The sequence below is a fragment of the Brachycentrus maculatus genome, unplaced genomic scaffold, assembly GCF_059751285.1.
Source record: "Brachycentrus maculatus isolate JH-2025_06_01 unplaced genomic scaffold, ASM5975128v1 h1tg000097l, whole genome shotgun sequence".
In the NCBI taxonomy this organism is placed as follows: domain Eukaryota; kingdom Metazoa; phylum Arthropoda; class Insecta; order Trichoptera; family Brachycentridae; genus Brachycentrus; species Brachycentrus maculatus.
Genome location: NW_028280851.1, coordinates 520,639 through 539,646, shown reverse-complemented (window position 1 = coordinate 539,646; position 19,008 = coordinate 520,639). Strand labels below are relative to the sequence as shown.

At 32.3% G+C, this 19,008-nt stretch overlaps 1 protein-coding gene across 10 annotated transcripts in view; it reads right to left on the bottom strand.

The window, feature by feature from the left end:
- The window catches only part of by (focal adhesion protein tensin), a 352,917-nt gene that overhangs the window by 137,379 nt on the left and 196,530 nt on the right, over positions 1 to 19,008 (bottom strand). Inside the window, exons 1-2 of one of the 10 annotated variants that reach the window (XM_088258491.1) lie at positions 7,055 to 7,263; positions 1,944 to 2,237 (exon numbers count right to left, since the gene is read on the bottom strand). The exons of 7 other annotated variants lie outside the window; for them this stretch is intronic. In XM_088258491.1, coding sequence (XP_088114617.1) covers positions 1,944 to 2,042 — 99 coding nt within the window. In that variant the 5' untranslated portion in view covers positions 2,043 to 2,237; positions 7,055 to 7,263. Of the gene's footprint in view, positions 1 to 1,943; positions 2,238 to 6,841; positions 6,881 to 7,054; positions 7,264 to 19,008 lie in introns of those variants that run through there. 2 more of the 10 variants (XM_088258493.1, XM_088258492.1) reach the window with 2 other exon arrangements.

Below are 19,008 nucleotides of genomic sequence, written 5' to 3'. Positions count from 1 at the left end.
AAATTATTGTGCATCGCCGGCTTTCTCCCGAGACGATGAAAACAAATAGAAATTGAGGTATGGAGGTATTCTTTGAATAGCAGATAAGTACAATCGACGCGGATACAGTATCCGCCATGTAGAAATCGCAAGGTCGGGATCGAAGCGTTATGGAGAGATGAAAAACTTAGCTGTTATTGTGAAACCAAACGGAACTACGACTTCTCTCCGCAACTGGTCCGCTGCCAGATGCTCCTTATGGGGAACTCTATGGGGGACAAGAGCATTCTCGGCTCGAGAAAACGGCAGATTCTTGCCAACGCACTGACGACTCTATTTCACCTTATTCCTTTGCATTATGGTAATGAAAATGTACCATCACTCACCGCGTTTTCATTATCAACCAAGTCGATGCAAAAATTGTAGTGTTAGAAATTATTACGGAATAAAATAAGTATGTAGTTTTTTCTACATTCATTTTATTTGACTAGCAACCGACCGTAATTATGTCGGTTACGACGAAACCCAGTTGCTGGTCAAATAAAATTCAAGTGGAAAAAAGTACACACTTGTTATTTAATTCTATAAAATGTAGTTCCACCAAGAAATGTCAGTACAAAACTTAAATCTAATAGAAATTATTACAAAAATATTTTTTAACCAACCATTAACATTTCGTTGTTCTCTCATCGTAATGAGAAAAAAATATATATAAATATATAAATTCGATTTTACTTTACAAAACAACGAAAGAAACATCTCGGCAAAAATTTTGTAGACTAGGTATATCAATTTGTATCTATAATGTGTCTTTTCCTTGAACAAATAAATCATAATCGCGAAATTTGTAAATACAAAAATACGATTTCAATGTCCCTAAAATGTAAAGACTTTGGCTTTTTATACAGCATTTGAAATTATTGCCGTTCACAGAGTAATATTTCTTTATAATATCAACTTTATAATATATCGGCGATGAATTGCATTCTAGGTCACTTTTTTATTTCTTAATAATACTAACTAACTAACTAACTAACCATCACGCCGCTTCGCCGCAGGGGTAGGCAGAGAGAATAGAGCGCCACACCACTCTGTCCTTGCAAACATTCTTCGCCTCTTCCACGTTCATGCATCTCCTCATACATACCCGCCGATTGTTACGACTCCTAACCTGACCACTTTCAAATATTTGGCATACCTTAATAATAATAATAATAACAAATTTGGATAACTTATATAGCGCAATTTTCGTAAAATACTACCTCAAGGGCGCTTCACTGTGAACGAATTAGGGAATATATTATGGTGGAAATGATTTAGCAAACAAATGTGTTAAATGGTCACTACTTCCACATGGTCACAAAGTCAATGTTTTGTATACTTATATGTATCGCTTTATTTCCCATGGGTGGTACTATCTTCAACAAAAAAAATTATTGTTGCAAAATTGGCTTAGGTCCTAAATAAATAAATTAATTAATACCCTTTGGCTATATAAAATCTCCAAAAATAATTCTCTGATATGCGAAATACATGATCTCAAAATTATGATGATTTTATTCACATGTTGTATACATAAATTGGATGATTACGTAATATTTAGAAACGTGTGCAGTCGGATAACTTCGTTGATAAAAGTAGGATATTTTGCGAAAAATTATATCAATGTTATTTATGTTACACGTTTTATCAGAGAAATGCTGGATATACCTGTGTTGATTTCGATTAAGTGACAAAGATAAAAATATATATATGTATTATGTGTTACAAAACAATTTTATTACATACGTACCAAGTACCTAGTGTCAAAGTTCCGTTGATGACGAGTAAAAATTATGTGAAAATTAACTTTTTTTTCTGAAATTGGATGCTCTTGATACCATCCTAAAGGTTTTCTGAATTGGTAAAATGTTTATGGTCAGTATTGTACAGATATTTGTAGTAGTAAAATGAATTGTTCAAACCTCATTTGAGCTAGCGCGTGACCTCATAATGGTTCCATTTCCGATCGTGACCTTCTTGCGGGAGCCCGTTCGGGATCTCCTCCCTTCTTCGGGGAACATCACAAAACTCGTAGCACAGTTCACTCAGTCCACAAATCAACACTGAAAATTATGAGCCATTCTCGCAGTTATCACCTCCGAACACGTGTGTCGTTTAATAGGTTCACACTTTATCTTATCACAGAGAAGCACTCGAGGAAAATCAACATCAGAAATAAAGACGAAACGGAGCCCGCCCGAGCAGGTCTAAAGAGACTGAAAAAAATATGCAAATAAGCTAATGACCTAACTATTATACTTTAACATTTTGACATCACAATATGGATGAAGAATAATATGAAAGTCTAGGGATCTATAGGCCTTATAACATCATAGGCTAGTTACGTGATTACTTTACAATTTTGCCGTTTTAAATATATATTTTTTAATATATGGGTGGCATTAGGACTTGACCCCTTTAGATGCGTGGCATACGAGAATATGACGTTTGTGGAGCAATTATAGTACTGCAAATATAGTTTTTTTAAATAGTTTATTTAAAACAAGTTATTTAAACATTTTTGACATCTTAACATAGATGAAGTAGAATATAGTAGTCTGGGTATTGAAAGGTACTTATAACCTGTCATACGTGATTACTTTACATACGTGCAACATTTACCAATGTACCCATGATTGACAACCACACTTCTAAACTATTCGGAACTCCTAGATATATTGATCAATTTCATACTACAGTACATACGAGTTCACAATAGTCATGTATGTTGGATTGCGAAAAGCTTATATTAAGCAGAGACCCAGATAGTGGATCTTTTCAAATATTCTCGTTTTTTTACCAGATATTGTTCTTTATAAGTCATTAAAAGTCAGTAGATCTTTTGAAATATTATCGTTTTTTACCAGATATTGTCCTTTATAAGTCAATAATTGAAGCGTACGCATTATCCTTCCTTCAGTTCTACCGAGACGGGTAATCCACTCCGTAGAGCAGCGATTTAATGCGGTTCCGTGACCAGAATGGTGTATGATTGCGGAAGATTCATATCTGCCTTTAAGGTGGCTCGGGTCAAACAAATCTGTTGGCGTTCCTTTGAAGTTCGCGATCTCGCAAAGTCGACAACTCGTTCGAAGCACTCTGATTACTGGAGCAGCATAAAATGCGAAAGGCATTAAAACGTACGTCGTGACTGTTTTTTCTTCCGCCGAGCTATCGCGTATTTAGACATTATCGAGGCATCGATTAATATATTGGCTTTTGTAAATTACAGATTCATTTGCATACCGAGCGAGCATTAATTCGGATTGCACGAATGCCCGCTCCTTGCAATAGCTATCGGCGCACGCGGTGTATCAGAAAACGTACTGCCATTTAAAACAACGTCCGTATAAAAATCGCTCGTTTATCGCCTCGGGTGGAATCGATTAAGCTTATCGCGTGATATCGGAGAGATATAACAATTTGCTGTCGAGTGACAAATATTAATTTTACATTAGTTTTATTATTCCACATTCATATTCGCAAACGTAGTTGGAGATACGAACACGAGATCGCTTTTTGAATTTATAAACCTTACTATTTAAACATTTTGAAATCTCAGCATAAAAAAATAAAACATTTGACCTGATGATGGAATGATTATTGCGAAACCAGTAAGCATGAAGCAGTCTTTTTAAGTGGCATTACACAAAGTGAAATGATAAGGAGAGTGTTCAAATGTAATTAAACCATCTTAAAACTATAAAATTATGTAAAATATTGTCAACGGGCAACAACCTAAGCAAATGCGAGGTAAAGCTACACGGCTAAAATCTTTCATCTTATCTCGGTTCCACTCCTAGCGACTGGATATTAGATCAGCAGAAGGCAGATAAGAATGGATACAAGAGCTGGTAGGAGGTAACGGATACAGAGGTGCACAATTTTCCAAGAATCTAAGTGTACTCGCGACCATAACTGGTCTGCGAACATATCGCGCAAATCCTGTCACTGATGTATTCATTATTATATTATTTTATTAAAATTTAACACTTGAATAATAAATCACTTTATCGAGTTTTATTTTTATTTACGACTAGTTTCGAAAACGACAGTTGTTTTCATCTTCTGGTACAAATTAAAATTTATTATGTTTTTAATTTGTACCAGAATATGAAAACAACTGTCGTTTTCGAAACTGGTCGTAAATAAAAATAAAACTCGATAAAGCGGATTATTCAAGTGTTTAATTTTAATAAAATAATCATGTCATTCCACAAAGTTAATGCCGAATCAATAAATAACATTATTATATTACTACATTTAAAACGAAACATTTTCAATCTTCTCAAATCTTTTGACAATATCATCTAAATAGTCAACAAGCCTACATTTCTTATCTCCATTGAAGGATAATTATCATTCCATTAATTGATTTGGCAGTCACTTTGTGGTAAAATCGATTTATTTTAAATGAACAAATTATTTAATTAAAAAAATTAAACACTTGTGTAATACCACTTATTGAGTTTTGTTTCATTACACACGACTAGTTTCGAAAACAACTGTAGTTTGCGAAACTAGTTTGCGACTACACGACTAGTAGTGTGTTATGAAATAAAATACAGTAATTGGTATTATACAAGTGTTTTTAAATAATCAAAATGTTATTCCATAAATTAAATGCCTTGTTTTACTTGGTAAATACCAATATATATTTTTTTCAACTTTCAACGTTCTAACGACACAACTTTTAAGTTCAGACTCAGCTTTACATACGGTGTTTGAAAATGATTCGACATGCATCGAAACATGTGTCACAGTAGATTTTAAGAAATAGTGGTATTTAACCGAGTAAAACTTTGATTAAAAATATTTTTATTATTATAAAGATTTATAATTCGAATTAAAATTATTAATTTACTCCGCCTCCGTAGTTTAATGGTCAGCAGTAGTGTAATGGTCGCTCGGCTACCGTTCTGGAGGTCCCGGGTTCGATTCCCAAGTGGGGTAAAATAAATATAAGTGATTTTTTTACTGTAATATTTATTCAATATTACCCTGGACTGGTGCCTGAAGTGGAGGGCTGATCACCTTTCCTTCTTGTGTAAACGATCAAGATAACACTGCGTTTATATGACGCAGTGCCCTATGCACCATTTAGGTGCGGATAAGGGTTTTATTATTATTAAGATTTATTATTATTAAAGTTTAATATGGAAAGTAAAGAGAAAGGAAAAAAATATTTATGAAAAGGCAATATAAGTCTCGGAATTTATATGGTATATTTATCTCCAGAGATGACGTTTCAACTAGCATATAAATAATTGCTTGTACCCATTACATAAAATAAAGATGTAAGTTTCAACATCAAAATGGTACATGTGTCTTTAATAAGAATACTGTTACTGCCACACATCGTATAAAGTGATCACTGAAAGCAACTAATGACAGATCGTAAAATCTGTAAATGTTTGGTCTACCATATATTATGTACCATTTAAAAAAGAGACTTTTTGTCTCCCGTTATCTCATGTTATTTTTACTAAAAACAATCATTGGAAATATGCACTAATTTTCATTAACATGTAAGTAATTCCTATAGGAAAATGCGTTAATTTTCTTAAATGTACTCATTACATAAAAATATAAATAAACATAAAACCCTTATCCGCACCCCAATGGTGCATAGGGCACTGCTTCATATAAACAGAGTGTTATCTTGATCGTTTACACATGAAGGAAAGGTGATCAGCCCTCCGCTTCAGGTACCAGTCCAGGATAATATTGAATAAATATTTCAGTGAAAAAATCACTTTTATTTATTTGACCCCCCTGGGAATCGAACCCGGGACCTCCAGAACGGTAGCCGAGCGTGCTGACCATTACACTACAGAGGCGGACAAAAACGAAAATAACTATTCTATGTCTTGTTTATTTTATTTTATCAGAATTGCACAATGGTATTATTTATATAATCCTCGCCTTGAATTCTCGATAACTATAAAGACATTAATTAATACCATTAGTCAATGGTTAAAAATTATCTAAATCGTAATCCCAAGACCATGAAACATAAATTATAATCAAGTTTGACACTAGACGCTCACAATAAAAATTCGATAAAACCAGATTTCATCAAGAGCTTCGTGAAAACAACTCAATCAAAGCTCAATGAAAACATCAGAGATAAGATGTCTACCCACTTAGTTACGTGACATCTTACTTGGAAATATTTAAATGTTTATACGCAACAAAATGCGGTGTTTTTTGAAGATGGAGAAAGTGTTTTTCACCTAACGAAAAACCCTGAACAAAACAAAACAAAAAAATAAGCACGGATCATACAAATTAATCCTCCTTAATACCAGAAAGCATAAATTAATTAACTAATGTAAAATGTTGGCTTTTACATGTTAACTTCATTATGTAACCAGCGAGTTATACACTAGTTTCCTTGTTATTTAAAAAAAATCGGAAAAACAATTGATCGCGGATTATGATAAAAAATAATGACATCGGTTAAAGGTTAAATGTAACATTTAGATATCGATCTTTTTACTCCGCATAACTGCGAACATTTTTAAATTTTGCAATTTTGAAAAAGAAATATTTTTCAACATTGGACACACTTGACCCCTTTAGACGCATGGCATATGAGAATATGACTTTGTGGAACAATTATAGTATTACAAATATAGGTAACAAGATTTGTTTCAATAGTTTATTTTAAAAAGGAAGCTATTTAAACTTTTTTGACATCTCAATATAGGTGAAGAAGAATATGGAAGTAGAATGCATATACTGGATTGACGATCTTTTCGCAATTTTACATTTTTCCGGCTTTCGTTATTGAATGGTAGAAGCAATAATAGCGCACAAACTCAATGTAAAGTCGATCGCAGAAACTGGATTGTCATTTTTTTTGCGATTTTAGATTTTTCCGGCTTTCGTTATTGAATGGTAGAAGCAAAAATAGCGCACAAACTCAATTTCAAGTCGATCGCAGAAACGGGATTTGTCAATTTTTTTGCGATTTTAGATTTTTCCGGCTTTCGTTATTGAATGGTAGAAGCAATAATAGCGCACAAACTCAATGTAAAGTCGACCGCAGAAACTGGATTGGCGATCTTTTCGCGATTTTTTCCTTCGGGAACGGTACACGGCACTCGCTCCGCGGAGACCGTTCGGCTACGGATTAGGTATGACGGCTGTGACAGGTAGCGAAACTGTAAACTAACTCGACTCGAGAGAACGCCGGCGGCCCGCGAGAGACAGGACTCGACCGAACGGGTGCCAGGAGGGAACTGAGCGACTGAGGACTGGGGACTGATCTCAGAGGCTTATCGCAGGTGCCTCCCACCCCGCGCCTCTCCCAACCCCCCCGCCGGCGCCACAGGGTGGCTGGAGCTTAAAGCTTACAGGTGTAATGTGTACACCACATTGTTAACATTTTACAATCAAATTGCTATGTGCTTTCAATCATATGTTGATAAGAATTATATCCTTATTAATTGATTTAATGGTTTTCTGTGGTAATATCTATCCATTTTTAATTTTGGTCTCACTTAGTAGAAACAACTTATTCTTTTGCGACACGTGTTTCGATGCATTCCATATGCTGTTTTTGAAAATGATGCGGAATGCGCCGAAACACGTGCCATAATAGATTTTAAAGAATAATGGTGTATATTTTTACCAAGTGAAATTTAAATTATCGAGATAATTATATTTAAAATATAATTATCTCGATAATTCACAGTGCAATTTTCGTGTAAAATACTGCCCTTATCATAATTAACTATTTTAATAAGCTTTTCAATCGTTCAAGTACTTATGTGTTATTGTCTAAATAATTTGAATAAATAATAATAATCATAATTATGGATAATTTATACAGCACCATTTTCATTGAAAAAAAAAATACATTAGGGACGCTTACACAGAAGTGGATTGTGATATTTATTGTGCACACTTTGTTATTACGCCATAGAAAATTTAAAAAAATTAAAATCAATCAATCACACAACAGCTAAAAATTTTTTCATGGTATAAGAGGTAATTTTATTTTATTTATTTCATGAAAAAGTATTTTTCCGAAATTACCGGTAGTTAAAAATAATTTACCGATAATTCGGTATACCTACCGGTAATGCATGTCCCTAGGAAAACGATGAAGGGCAACACACAATTTTCTACCATATTATTTAATACTGTTGAACTTTTTAGACAGTATGACGTTACTTTGTAATCCAACTGTTACCTTGTGTATGACTCAAATTTGAAACTGTAAGTGTGAAGCCGTGTTTAAATGTATAAACAGCACGCCAAGCGCCCATGAATCACTATTAGGCATTGTCCAATATTACTCATTAGAGTAGAGTGAAGGACTGAGTAAAGGGTGGGTCTTGTTTTAGTCCACCCTGTCTCGCGTTTCCTTGGGAAGTGACCTTATGGGTTGGGCTAGCGGTCTCTTATATCCAGCGGTCTCTTATTATCTCTCAGTGCTCAAGGGTCGTAGGTAACTACAGATCCTGTTACTAATTTTCTTTATTCATAACATCGAAAAAAAAAATTTTCAACAAAGCAAGACGTAATTCCAAATGGAAAAAAAAGCTAATTTTTAGTAAAAATAAATACTGATTTTCATGAATATGTAAGTTATTCTTACAGGAAAATGCTTTAATTTTTTAAGGTTCAGTGTTCGATAAATAATCGCAACATAATTTTCTTTAAGCCCAAGTAACTTTTTTCCTTAAAACACCGTTTCTCTATTGAAAAATATGTTATTCTTCGAAATAAATGTATGTTTTTTTTAAAGAAAAGAGTTATTTAAAGGTAAGGGGTAAAAAAAATCTTACATATTCTTTAAACAAAATGGGCGTGAAGTAACGTCATACATAAAACTAGACTAGATTATTATAGATTATTAACAATCTGGGAAAATCATTTTTTAAATGTAAATTTTAGTCAAATAAGCTAGTCAAAAATTGAAGAAATCTAGTAATCTAATTATTCATTGATAAGATTAGATTTCGTTGATAACCATACGTTAGAATGATAATCAATTTTCAGTGACGTATTTTAGTTTGTTTTACAGTTCTTTATTTGTCTTTGTAATTTAGTTCGCTTCTCTTCTAAATTAACATAAATAAAAGATATTCCTTCATGAATTTGTTTGACAATTAACACTAAAAAACGAAAAACAACGCTCTGTAACATGTAATGTCGTAATGGGCCTTTATTCTACCTATAACCATATGCCATACCGCTTATCATGTTCCCGGTTGAGTACGTAAGCGCCTATTTTATAAACTTCATTCAAATTTGCGAACTAATTCGAGTAAGTTGAAAAAAGAAAAGATACATATATTTTGTTTACAACCTTTTGAGAGTATTCAAATACTCGTTCACAAATCGGGATTATCTCCAATTATAGCATTTATTTTTCATATTATTTATTATTCATGTATGTGAGTAAAATCCAGGATTCAGTCCTCACATACAAATGAAAGAGTTTCTGCTGAATAAAAAGCTTCTTTTCATCTCGCCAATAGATGTATGTATCTAGTGAAATTCTAGTGATCCAAGCACAATGTTCCGAAATTAGATCATATATATATATATATATATATATATATATATATATATATATATATATATATATATATATATATATATATATATATATATATATATATATGTATATAAATATATATATATATACATATAAATAAATATATATATATATATATATATATATATATATATATATATATATATATATATATATATATATATATATATATATATATATATATATATATATATATATATATATATATATATATATATATATATATATATATATATATATATATATATATATATATATATATATATATATATATATATATATATATATATATATATATATATATATATATATTTATATATATATATAAAGCTTCCAAAAATTTGAGCAGTGTGGTTGTGAACCATGGGTAGAATTGGTGAATGTTACACGTGTGTAAAGTGATCGCTAAACCAGTCCCGTAAATGCCCAGAACTCCATATTCCTCTCAATCTTTGTTGAGATACTATTAAAAATAACATATATTTTGTCATCATATCACCTGTTTACATTAAGAGAGTCCAGAGTCCTAAATCATATGGTTGAAGGTAAACTAGGGTGCAAGCTATTCTCGCTCATAATGTATAAAAGTTGAGAGATATTATTTTATTTTCCTGGTGTATTTTGTTTCAACTTAGTGACAGACACGATATTCACTACTAAAATAGACCGGTAAAACATCGAGTCAAAGTCTTTATTTTCCTTCTTAAACTAGTAAGTAGTTACAGCGCCATAAATAAGTTTATAATGTACTTAATAACGTACGATACGATGCTCTCGGATATTCCAAAGATGGTTTCCGGCAACCATGTGTTATGTTTCTGACGAAATAGTCGGTGGACTCGGTGAATGTATCGGGTAGGTCGTATTGTGAGAATGGGAACGTAATCCAGAATAAAAGAGAAATAAAATAAAAGTATGCAGTGTTGTAGAGAAGAAAAAATACTCTAAAATAAACGGTCTTTCATTTGTTGGTTATCATATTTACCCTACGAAAAGGTAAAAAGAAAACGTATTTTTGGTAATTGATTTGCCCTTAACTTTTATGTAAAAATCGTATGTTAAATTGCGGAAAGTATGTTCCGAAAAATAAACTTCAATAGATTATTATTTAATTTTTATGTTACTAAGTACATACCACTATTTCTAAAAATCTATTAACACCTGTTTCGATACATTACGGTGTTTCATAATGATGCGTAATGCATCGAAACGTGTCACAATAGATTTTAAGAAATAGTGATATTTACTAAGTAAAACATAAATTTAAAATGGATAGATTTTACCGCAAAGTGACTGTCGAATCAATTAATTGAATACTTAATAATAAATACTTAATTATAAAATAAATTACAATACGTTTAAAACAAAAATTTTATCTATAAAAATTTTAATTAAAAATATATTATTTTTGTCGCACCCTGTAATTAACCCACTATAGCCATTGTACATATAGAAATGTACAAAAATATAGCAGTATAGTAACAAACTGCCCAGTTTTATATTTAGCTCATGGCATGGGCTAGGCTCTAGCCGGAGTTGTTTTATTGATCTTTAAAATATGAGTACGAAAAATTCGCAAGTCTTGATTAAAATAATGAAGCGTGAACACAAAATGTGGCTTAGGGTGATAATAGATCAAGTGATAATTGCTATTTTACTTATAAACAACTGGCGTTTTATCTAATTTTTATTCCGATCATAACTCAAGATAGTGCAAACACTAGTGTTACATTACAAATTGACTCGTTTAATGGGAATAATTTGATTATTTTTTCCTTTCACATCTGAAGGCGGTTTTAACAAATAAAAATGTGTATTTTGCATATTAAAAGCATTGTTAACTTTGTGGTATGGTAATATAACACTCTCCTCATCATTCATCGTTCACTCTGTGTACTACCGCTTTGATTAACACTAATTCCTGACTAACGGTTTCGGAATAATCATTCCATCATCAGGTCATTAAGATGAAATTATTACGGTCTGAAATTTTTACAAAAATAAAAATTTAACAACCCATTTTTTTTAAATATTCCCACTGTGATTCATTTGCCTTCTTTTCATTTTAAAAAATAAAAAAAAAATAAAAAATTAACCTGTCTTGATAATGAAGCAGTTAACTTCGAAACCATTCGTAAATTTTTAATTATAAAAAAGTGTTTATTAAAGTGGTATTACACATAGTGAACGATGAATGATGAGTAGAGTGTTAATAAATATGTATACCATAATTTGTACTTATGCAGTAAATTAACAGCGTCAACGATTAATTTATAATTATTTATATATCACTTACAGAATAAAATTTAAATGAAGACTGGCTTAGACTAGTTAAAATTTATTATCGATATAGAAACGTAAAGCAATGACCAAAAATATTAAATTAATTTTCAAAAAAAAAACACATCTCGCCGAAGAAGTAAAACTTGGAATATCTTTTCAATTAAAACGTAAATACGTTCAATGTATTAATTTTATATGTATTGTGTGTTTACGTTTATAAGTATATAATATATATTTGATCATTTCGTTTATTGTTTTGATTTTTTTTAGTTATTTTGTTTTTTAATGTTAAAATCTCCGTAAATTGTACATAAAGTGCTCTTGAGGTTAATTTTTCACAAAAATGGCGCTTAATAAATGGTCCGATAAATAAATATAGCTTCCGAAATTTAAGTAGTGTGGGTGTCAATCGTGGGCCCAATGGTGAATGTTACGCATGCATGAAGTAAATCACTTTAATCAACCTGTGATAGATCGTAAGGTATGTAAATGCCCGAACTTCCGTTCTCTTCTTCATCTCTTGATTATATTTTTTGGTTGATATATTAGACTAGAGTAATAACTGTTTGTGAACTACCATTTCAAATATAATAACATATAATTAACATGTCCAATTCAAAAGTGATGGTGATTTTATTCATGAGATGATTTTTAATGTCATCGCTGAAATTGAAAAAGCTCAAAATGTCACCGCGCACATTTGCAGCATGCTAATCACATCAAAGGGTCCATGACGACAGCAGTAGTGCGAGAAACTAGTAGTTATATTATTAACAATAAATGCGCCACAAACGAGCCAAGTGCCAAATATTAAATAATTTTAAATTTAAACTATTTTAAAATATCATATATCACAGCTATATCAAAACGTTGTATAATGGCTATCCGAATGGTATAAGGAATGAATTCAAGGCTGAGATAAGCATTATATATAAAGTTAAGAATGAGTGAAGAAAGAATAGTGAAACAAAATTATGATGAAAATGTGATTAGCAATAAAAGCGGAGGAAAACAGAGGAAAACTTGGTGTGATCAAGTATATCAAATACTTTAAAGTGGTCAGGTCAAAAGTCGGAATATTCGGCGTGTATGAGGGAGAAGATGCATGAATATGGAAGAGACGACTATTGTTTACAAAGACAGATTGGTTTGGCGTTCTATTCTCTATGCTTATTCCTGCTGCTATGCTGGAGGTCACGAGTTCGATTCCTAGGACGTAAAAAAAAACTAAGATGTTTTTTAAAGGAATACCCACATAGCCCCAACTATTTAAACACCCTGACTATTATTTTTATAATTCTTATATTTGTTTAAAATTACCATGGATTGATCACATTAGCTTCATAAAATTAACGATTAACTCAACATTTCACAAATTTGATGCAGTGCTCTGTGCACCATGGGGTAGGGATGAGGGTAAGAATATAGTCAAAGGTTTCTAACGTTTTAATTCTTTCATTCCAGCTATGCAGCCATAAACCAACAAGTGGCGGATAAAAGGGGTAAGTAATTCAAGCTTTTGCATGTTTTAGTATCTTACGAAGCATTTGATGACAGTTTTTTTTTAATTTTTGAAAATGGCATATGTAGCATTTTTGTGATATGCAGTCCCCAATAATTTAGTGCTGTTAGTATTCTCGCCACACGTCTCGAGTCTCTCTGTTGTCTGACCCAAGTTCCTCCCAATGTCACCGACAACCGACAAATGACATGTGACGAATTTAACAAACCGACATAACTCTGCCGAGAAGAGATCAAAGAGGTCGCAATAGATACGCACATAAATAGTACAATACCCATTGTTATTATCCAAAATGCTGTCGATGCTGTTTTGTTAAAGCCAAAATAATAAAACATCTTACCGTAGTCATTTTTAAAAATGTCCTAAGATATTAATCTAGCCGGTTCGAACAGGGGGATCAAAATCCCCCTTCAACTCGATAACTTTACTTATTTTAAGAGCTACTTTTTTTGTAATGTTGAAATAATTAAAGAAAATTTTCCTGTTTTTATAATTTTCAATCGTTAAATGTTCCGAAATATTGTTTTTCGTAAAAACCACAATCAGTTGGTATCGCGGGTTCTACGTACATACATATCAGGACGTTAATTTTTCGTCTGTTAGCGACATGTTATTTATTTCACTCTAAAGAGCGAGGCAATGGTATTAGGCTTTCGTTTGATTATTATTATTATTGAGGCTTTCGTTTGATCCGATTTCCGGCCTCTCGCTTATTGAATGGCCGCCGTTAGTCGGCGCTCGACGGCGCGTTGTAAAGAACGAGGAATCTGTGACTCAATTTTGTAGCACTACCTAGCTGCGTACTACGATTTACATAAAAATATGAACTGGGGTCTTTTGGTGCCCTGCTTCGGATAACTTTATTTTTGGTTGATCAATACGGGAAAGGTTAATGTGACGCTTATTTACGAGTAAATAAATTTATTTATTTATTTACGGTATTACTGCCTTTTACAAAAAATAAAATAGAAATTAGAAATTAAGATAGATTACATAGGAAATAATAACAAAAATAAGTACCTAAAAATAAATATAAAACTAGGTAAAAAAAATGAAAAAATTGGTACAAATTAGGGAAGCTAATAATCACCATAAAATTTATAGCCAGAGATCCAAAAAGTAGCCCGCCTGAAGAATGTTTAGTTACTATGTATCTACAAGTATAGTTTAGTATCTAGGGTTAGTATAAATAAATAGCTCCCGAATATTTCGTATATTTACCGTTACAAAAATTAAAATACGATTTGAAACCATAATACTATTTGTTTCTTAAATATTGTAGGTGGATTACTAATCCCATACAATGTTCCTTTCTCCGGTTAGATATGCATTTGCGTAGGAAGAAACGTTGTCATTTGTTCCCCATTTGACGGTACGCAGTTCAAAGCAAATGGAAACATTACACCTCCTGTTAAACGCGTAATGTTTAGATACTGATAAGTCCGTTGCAACACTGTGTGTTTTCTGTACCTTGCCCCAATATTTACAGAGAAAGAATATCTGTAACACCTACTAGGAAATTTTCCTCTCACGTTTCGTATGATGTTTGAAATTAAAGCAGAATGGATCTAGTATACAAATGAGATTCATAGAAACTCTCTTGAGAAAATTTAAAAGATAGATATCGTACGAATAATGAATAGCAGTTAACATTTTTGTCCGCCTCCGTAGTATCAGCACGCTAGGCTACCGTACCGGAGGTCCCGGGTTCGATTCCCAAGGGGGGTCATATATATAAGTGTTTTTTTTCACTCTAATATTTATTCAATATTACCCTGGACTGGTACCTGAAGCGGAGGCCTGATCACCTTTTCTTCACGTGTTAACGATCAAAACAACACTGCGTTTATGTGATACAGTGCCCTATGCACCGTCTGGTGCGGATAAAAGTTTAAAATTAGCTATCATTTTTCACTTTTTTTAAAGAAATAACCCGCAAAACTTGTTACAATAAAAATATATTTTTTTAAATGGGATTAAAATCAGAGTTTAACAAAATCTTTCTACTAAAGAAACGATTTTGCTTCACATTTATCTAACGAAATAATTTTAGAATTAAATCCTGACGCCAACATCGATTACTATCATCTTTCCCAAAGCCAGTGCCGGATTAGAAAAAAAGTGATGAATATTCTAATTCAAATTGTCTTATAGAAATATTAGTATATATACTAACATACATAATTATACAAAAAAAACTTGAACTTTAAAATTGAACTTTGCTCGCTTTCGAAATTGAAAAATCCTAAATTACGTCTTCAAAGGAAAATTTACTCATTTTGTTAGCTTCAATGCACAGCACCACAAAATCTAAAAGCTTCTATTACCTTTGTGGGTCGACAATAATTTTTTATTCTCTTAACCTAAAATATTTTTCTCCTGTGCAATTCGTTACCTTAAGACTTAAAACAGTTTCAGTACTGTCCCAATATCGGTAAAGACAGATTCAATATTATCACGAATGTTGTACAAATTTTGGGGATACGTAATTGTACCGGGTTACGTTATTTTCCATGTTTACCAGCACTACTTTTGTCAGTTTTTTGCCAGTGTGGTTTTCTAGAATAAAAGTTGGAAATCTTCATCCGCTAGTGACACATCTGATCTTCTTCTTCTGTTAGTGCCATGTCAGGTCCCCCTGATGTCGACTATCACTTGAGAGTAATTATAATTGTCTCGGACAGCTCTAAACAGTGCCTCGACGGTACTGATCCCCATCCAATCTCGAATATTCCGGAGCCAGGAGATTTGTCTTCTGCCTTCACCTGTCTTTTTTGCCTTTTATGACTAGCTGCAATAGCTAGTACTTTTCTCCTCTCAGCACTCTCTTCTCGTATCTGGGACATGTGCTGCGAGGAGAGAAGTACGACATATCGCTCATATCGACTGTCAATTTTCAGTTGTGCATGTTTTCGGAATGCCCAGAAAATGTACTATATCCCAGCAAAAGAGGCATATTTTTAACTTAATATTTACCCGCTACAGTGCAGAAAGTGTAGTTTTTGCATTTTGAAGAAAAGGTATTGTTTAATTATTTTTTTAAATATACTTACTAAATATTTTTCAAATGGAGAAAAAGCATTCAGGTTTTACCTAAAAACATCTGTTGCACAATAAAAAGTTCAATAAGTGGCTTGATATTTATTTTTAATACATTTCATTATATTTTTAAACTTTAAAATAGATCTGAAAAATCAAGTTTTTATTTATATTTATGACATTGTTGAAAGGAGTGAGCGATATCTGATAATCACTGTCAATTGATCAACATGCGAAATCTACTGATAAACTGAAATATATAGATATTAAATTTTAATGTAAAAAAAAAAAGAATTAATTATTGCAGCTTCCAATTATCCAGCCTAAGCTTGTACGTACATCCAGCACTGGGCACAGCCTACTGCTACTTCGGGTGTGTAATCAAGAACATCTTGTCTATGATTAAAAATAATAAAACACAATTCGAATAATGCATTCAACGTAAAATTTAAACGTTTATCCACAAATAAAGAAAAAATATATACAATACCTTGTAAAGTTAAACATCAAAAGGATAGACGCAATTAAAAAGATTACACGTTAGTTCAGTATTTACTTTTTTAAAACGATAATTATATTTAGTTAAACACGTGAGATAAGATGCACGATTCTCTTTATATGCTAATTTGATACGCCTGATTGAATAAAATTGTTATTTCCCCAATAAATTTGATTTAATAATGCTTCCATAATAATTTTAACTTGTTGTATGTAATTACACTATTAAAAGATAATAATATAACGCTGCGTTTAAAGTTTTAAAGATTTATACGGTTAGTCTATCATTTAGATTCGTGTATTTAAAAATTATTTGCATTGACATTGGAACCAATTCGATTATCTGCGGCTATGATTTTGTTTGTAATCAACTACTTGTGATGAATGTTGATTTTATCTTATAAATAAAAATGTAAATGACAATTTATTTGTCAAATCTTCTTAAGTTATTACCAATTGCTTTAAAATGTTGATAGAACGTTGCATACGAATACGCGCGTGTTTTTTTATATACCTGTAACAGGTAAAAATATAATTTTTTGATGTATGGCTTTTTTAAAATCGACAATGAATGTCGATTTTTTAACATCGAATAAAAAATATTGATGTCTTGGTATTTTTTTTGTTGAGGTCAATGGATCTTGCATCCCTTATGTCACTGCGACAATATTAGGTCGATTGTGACCTCCCTCTGTATTACAGCTCACTGCCAAGACCTACGTGAGCCATGTAACTCACGACCTGTCTTGGTGGTAGGAGCTTCACCTTCTCGGAGTCCAGTAGAGGTCCTTCAAAGATGTGACTTCGTTTGCGAGCGAGTGCGTCACAACTGTAGAGAATGTGGATTGGCGTTTCGTTATCCTCCATACAAAATCTGCATACTGGGGAGTCATGAAGTCCAATTTTTGTCATGTGTTTCCTGGAATTTTTGTCATGTGGAACATTCACCAATCCCACCCATGATTGACAACCACAATACTTAAATTTTTGTAACTCCTAGATATATTGATCAATCTCATAACACAGTACATGTTAGTTCACAACAGCCATCTATGTTGAATTGAGGAAAGCTTTTATTAAGCAGGGACCCTTTTATTCGTACGCAAGATTCGAGCCCCGGATTATGTTGTACATACCGCCTAAAAACGTATTTTTTATCTAGCTTTTAATTTGACCAGTTACTTTATTTACAAATGTTGTAAATAAAATAAAATTAGACATAGCGACTGGCCTATTCTCCCAAAAAGCACTAAACGGATAAACATCGTTTATTTGTATAGTGTAATTGGGTTTTCTGTTTTGTGCTAGCACTAGGATGAGCCAATTTCATTATAATAGACATGTTTCACGATGTTATCGTCAAAAATGTACGATAAATCTTATTTATTTTTTTTTTTATATAACTCTTTATTCCAGCTTGACTAAGTGGTGGGTGCAATACTTAGTCAGCCATATATTTATATATTCACGACATCTATTTTAATTTTTGCATTGTAACCACTAAGTGAGGTTATTCAAGAACTTCGTTTCGGGCGATATTTTTAGTGCCGTTTGAAAAATTATAATAATACGTTTCGGTACATCAGCGATAGAAATGAATTTATCACCACGCCTGAGGCTCGCAGCCAACTTCCCGCCCCTATGGATATTAAAGGCTTCTAACGATATCAATCCTCGCCTTATTACCGCATATTACACGACGCCTAGAGACGAGATGTTGATAAATAGTGGTAACTGAAAATTATTATTCTAGCACTAGTGAAAAGTACTTGCGTAGGGAAAACGGGGCACCTACTTATAGACCCCTTAAACTATTTTTTTTAAATATCTTTTTTATATATTATATGATCAACAGAGACAAAGCATGTTTTATAAAAAGAGAAGTCTGAGTATTTACAGGCCTTGCGTTTGATTGGCGTCGGCTGGTGTATGTGATCATATAATTCACTGTGTAACATTCATTATTCAGCCCATTAATGAACATCCATTTGGCCTCAATTTTCGTCACTTGTATATATGCAGTATTTTAACAGCCGAATTTTTATCTCAGTTCAAACTGACCAGCGTG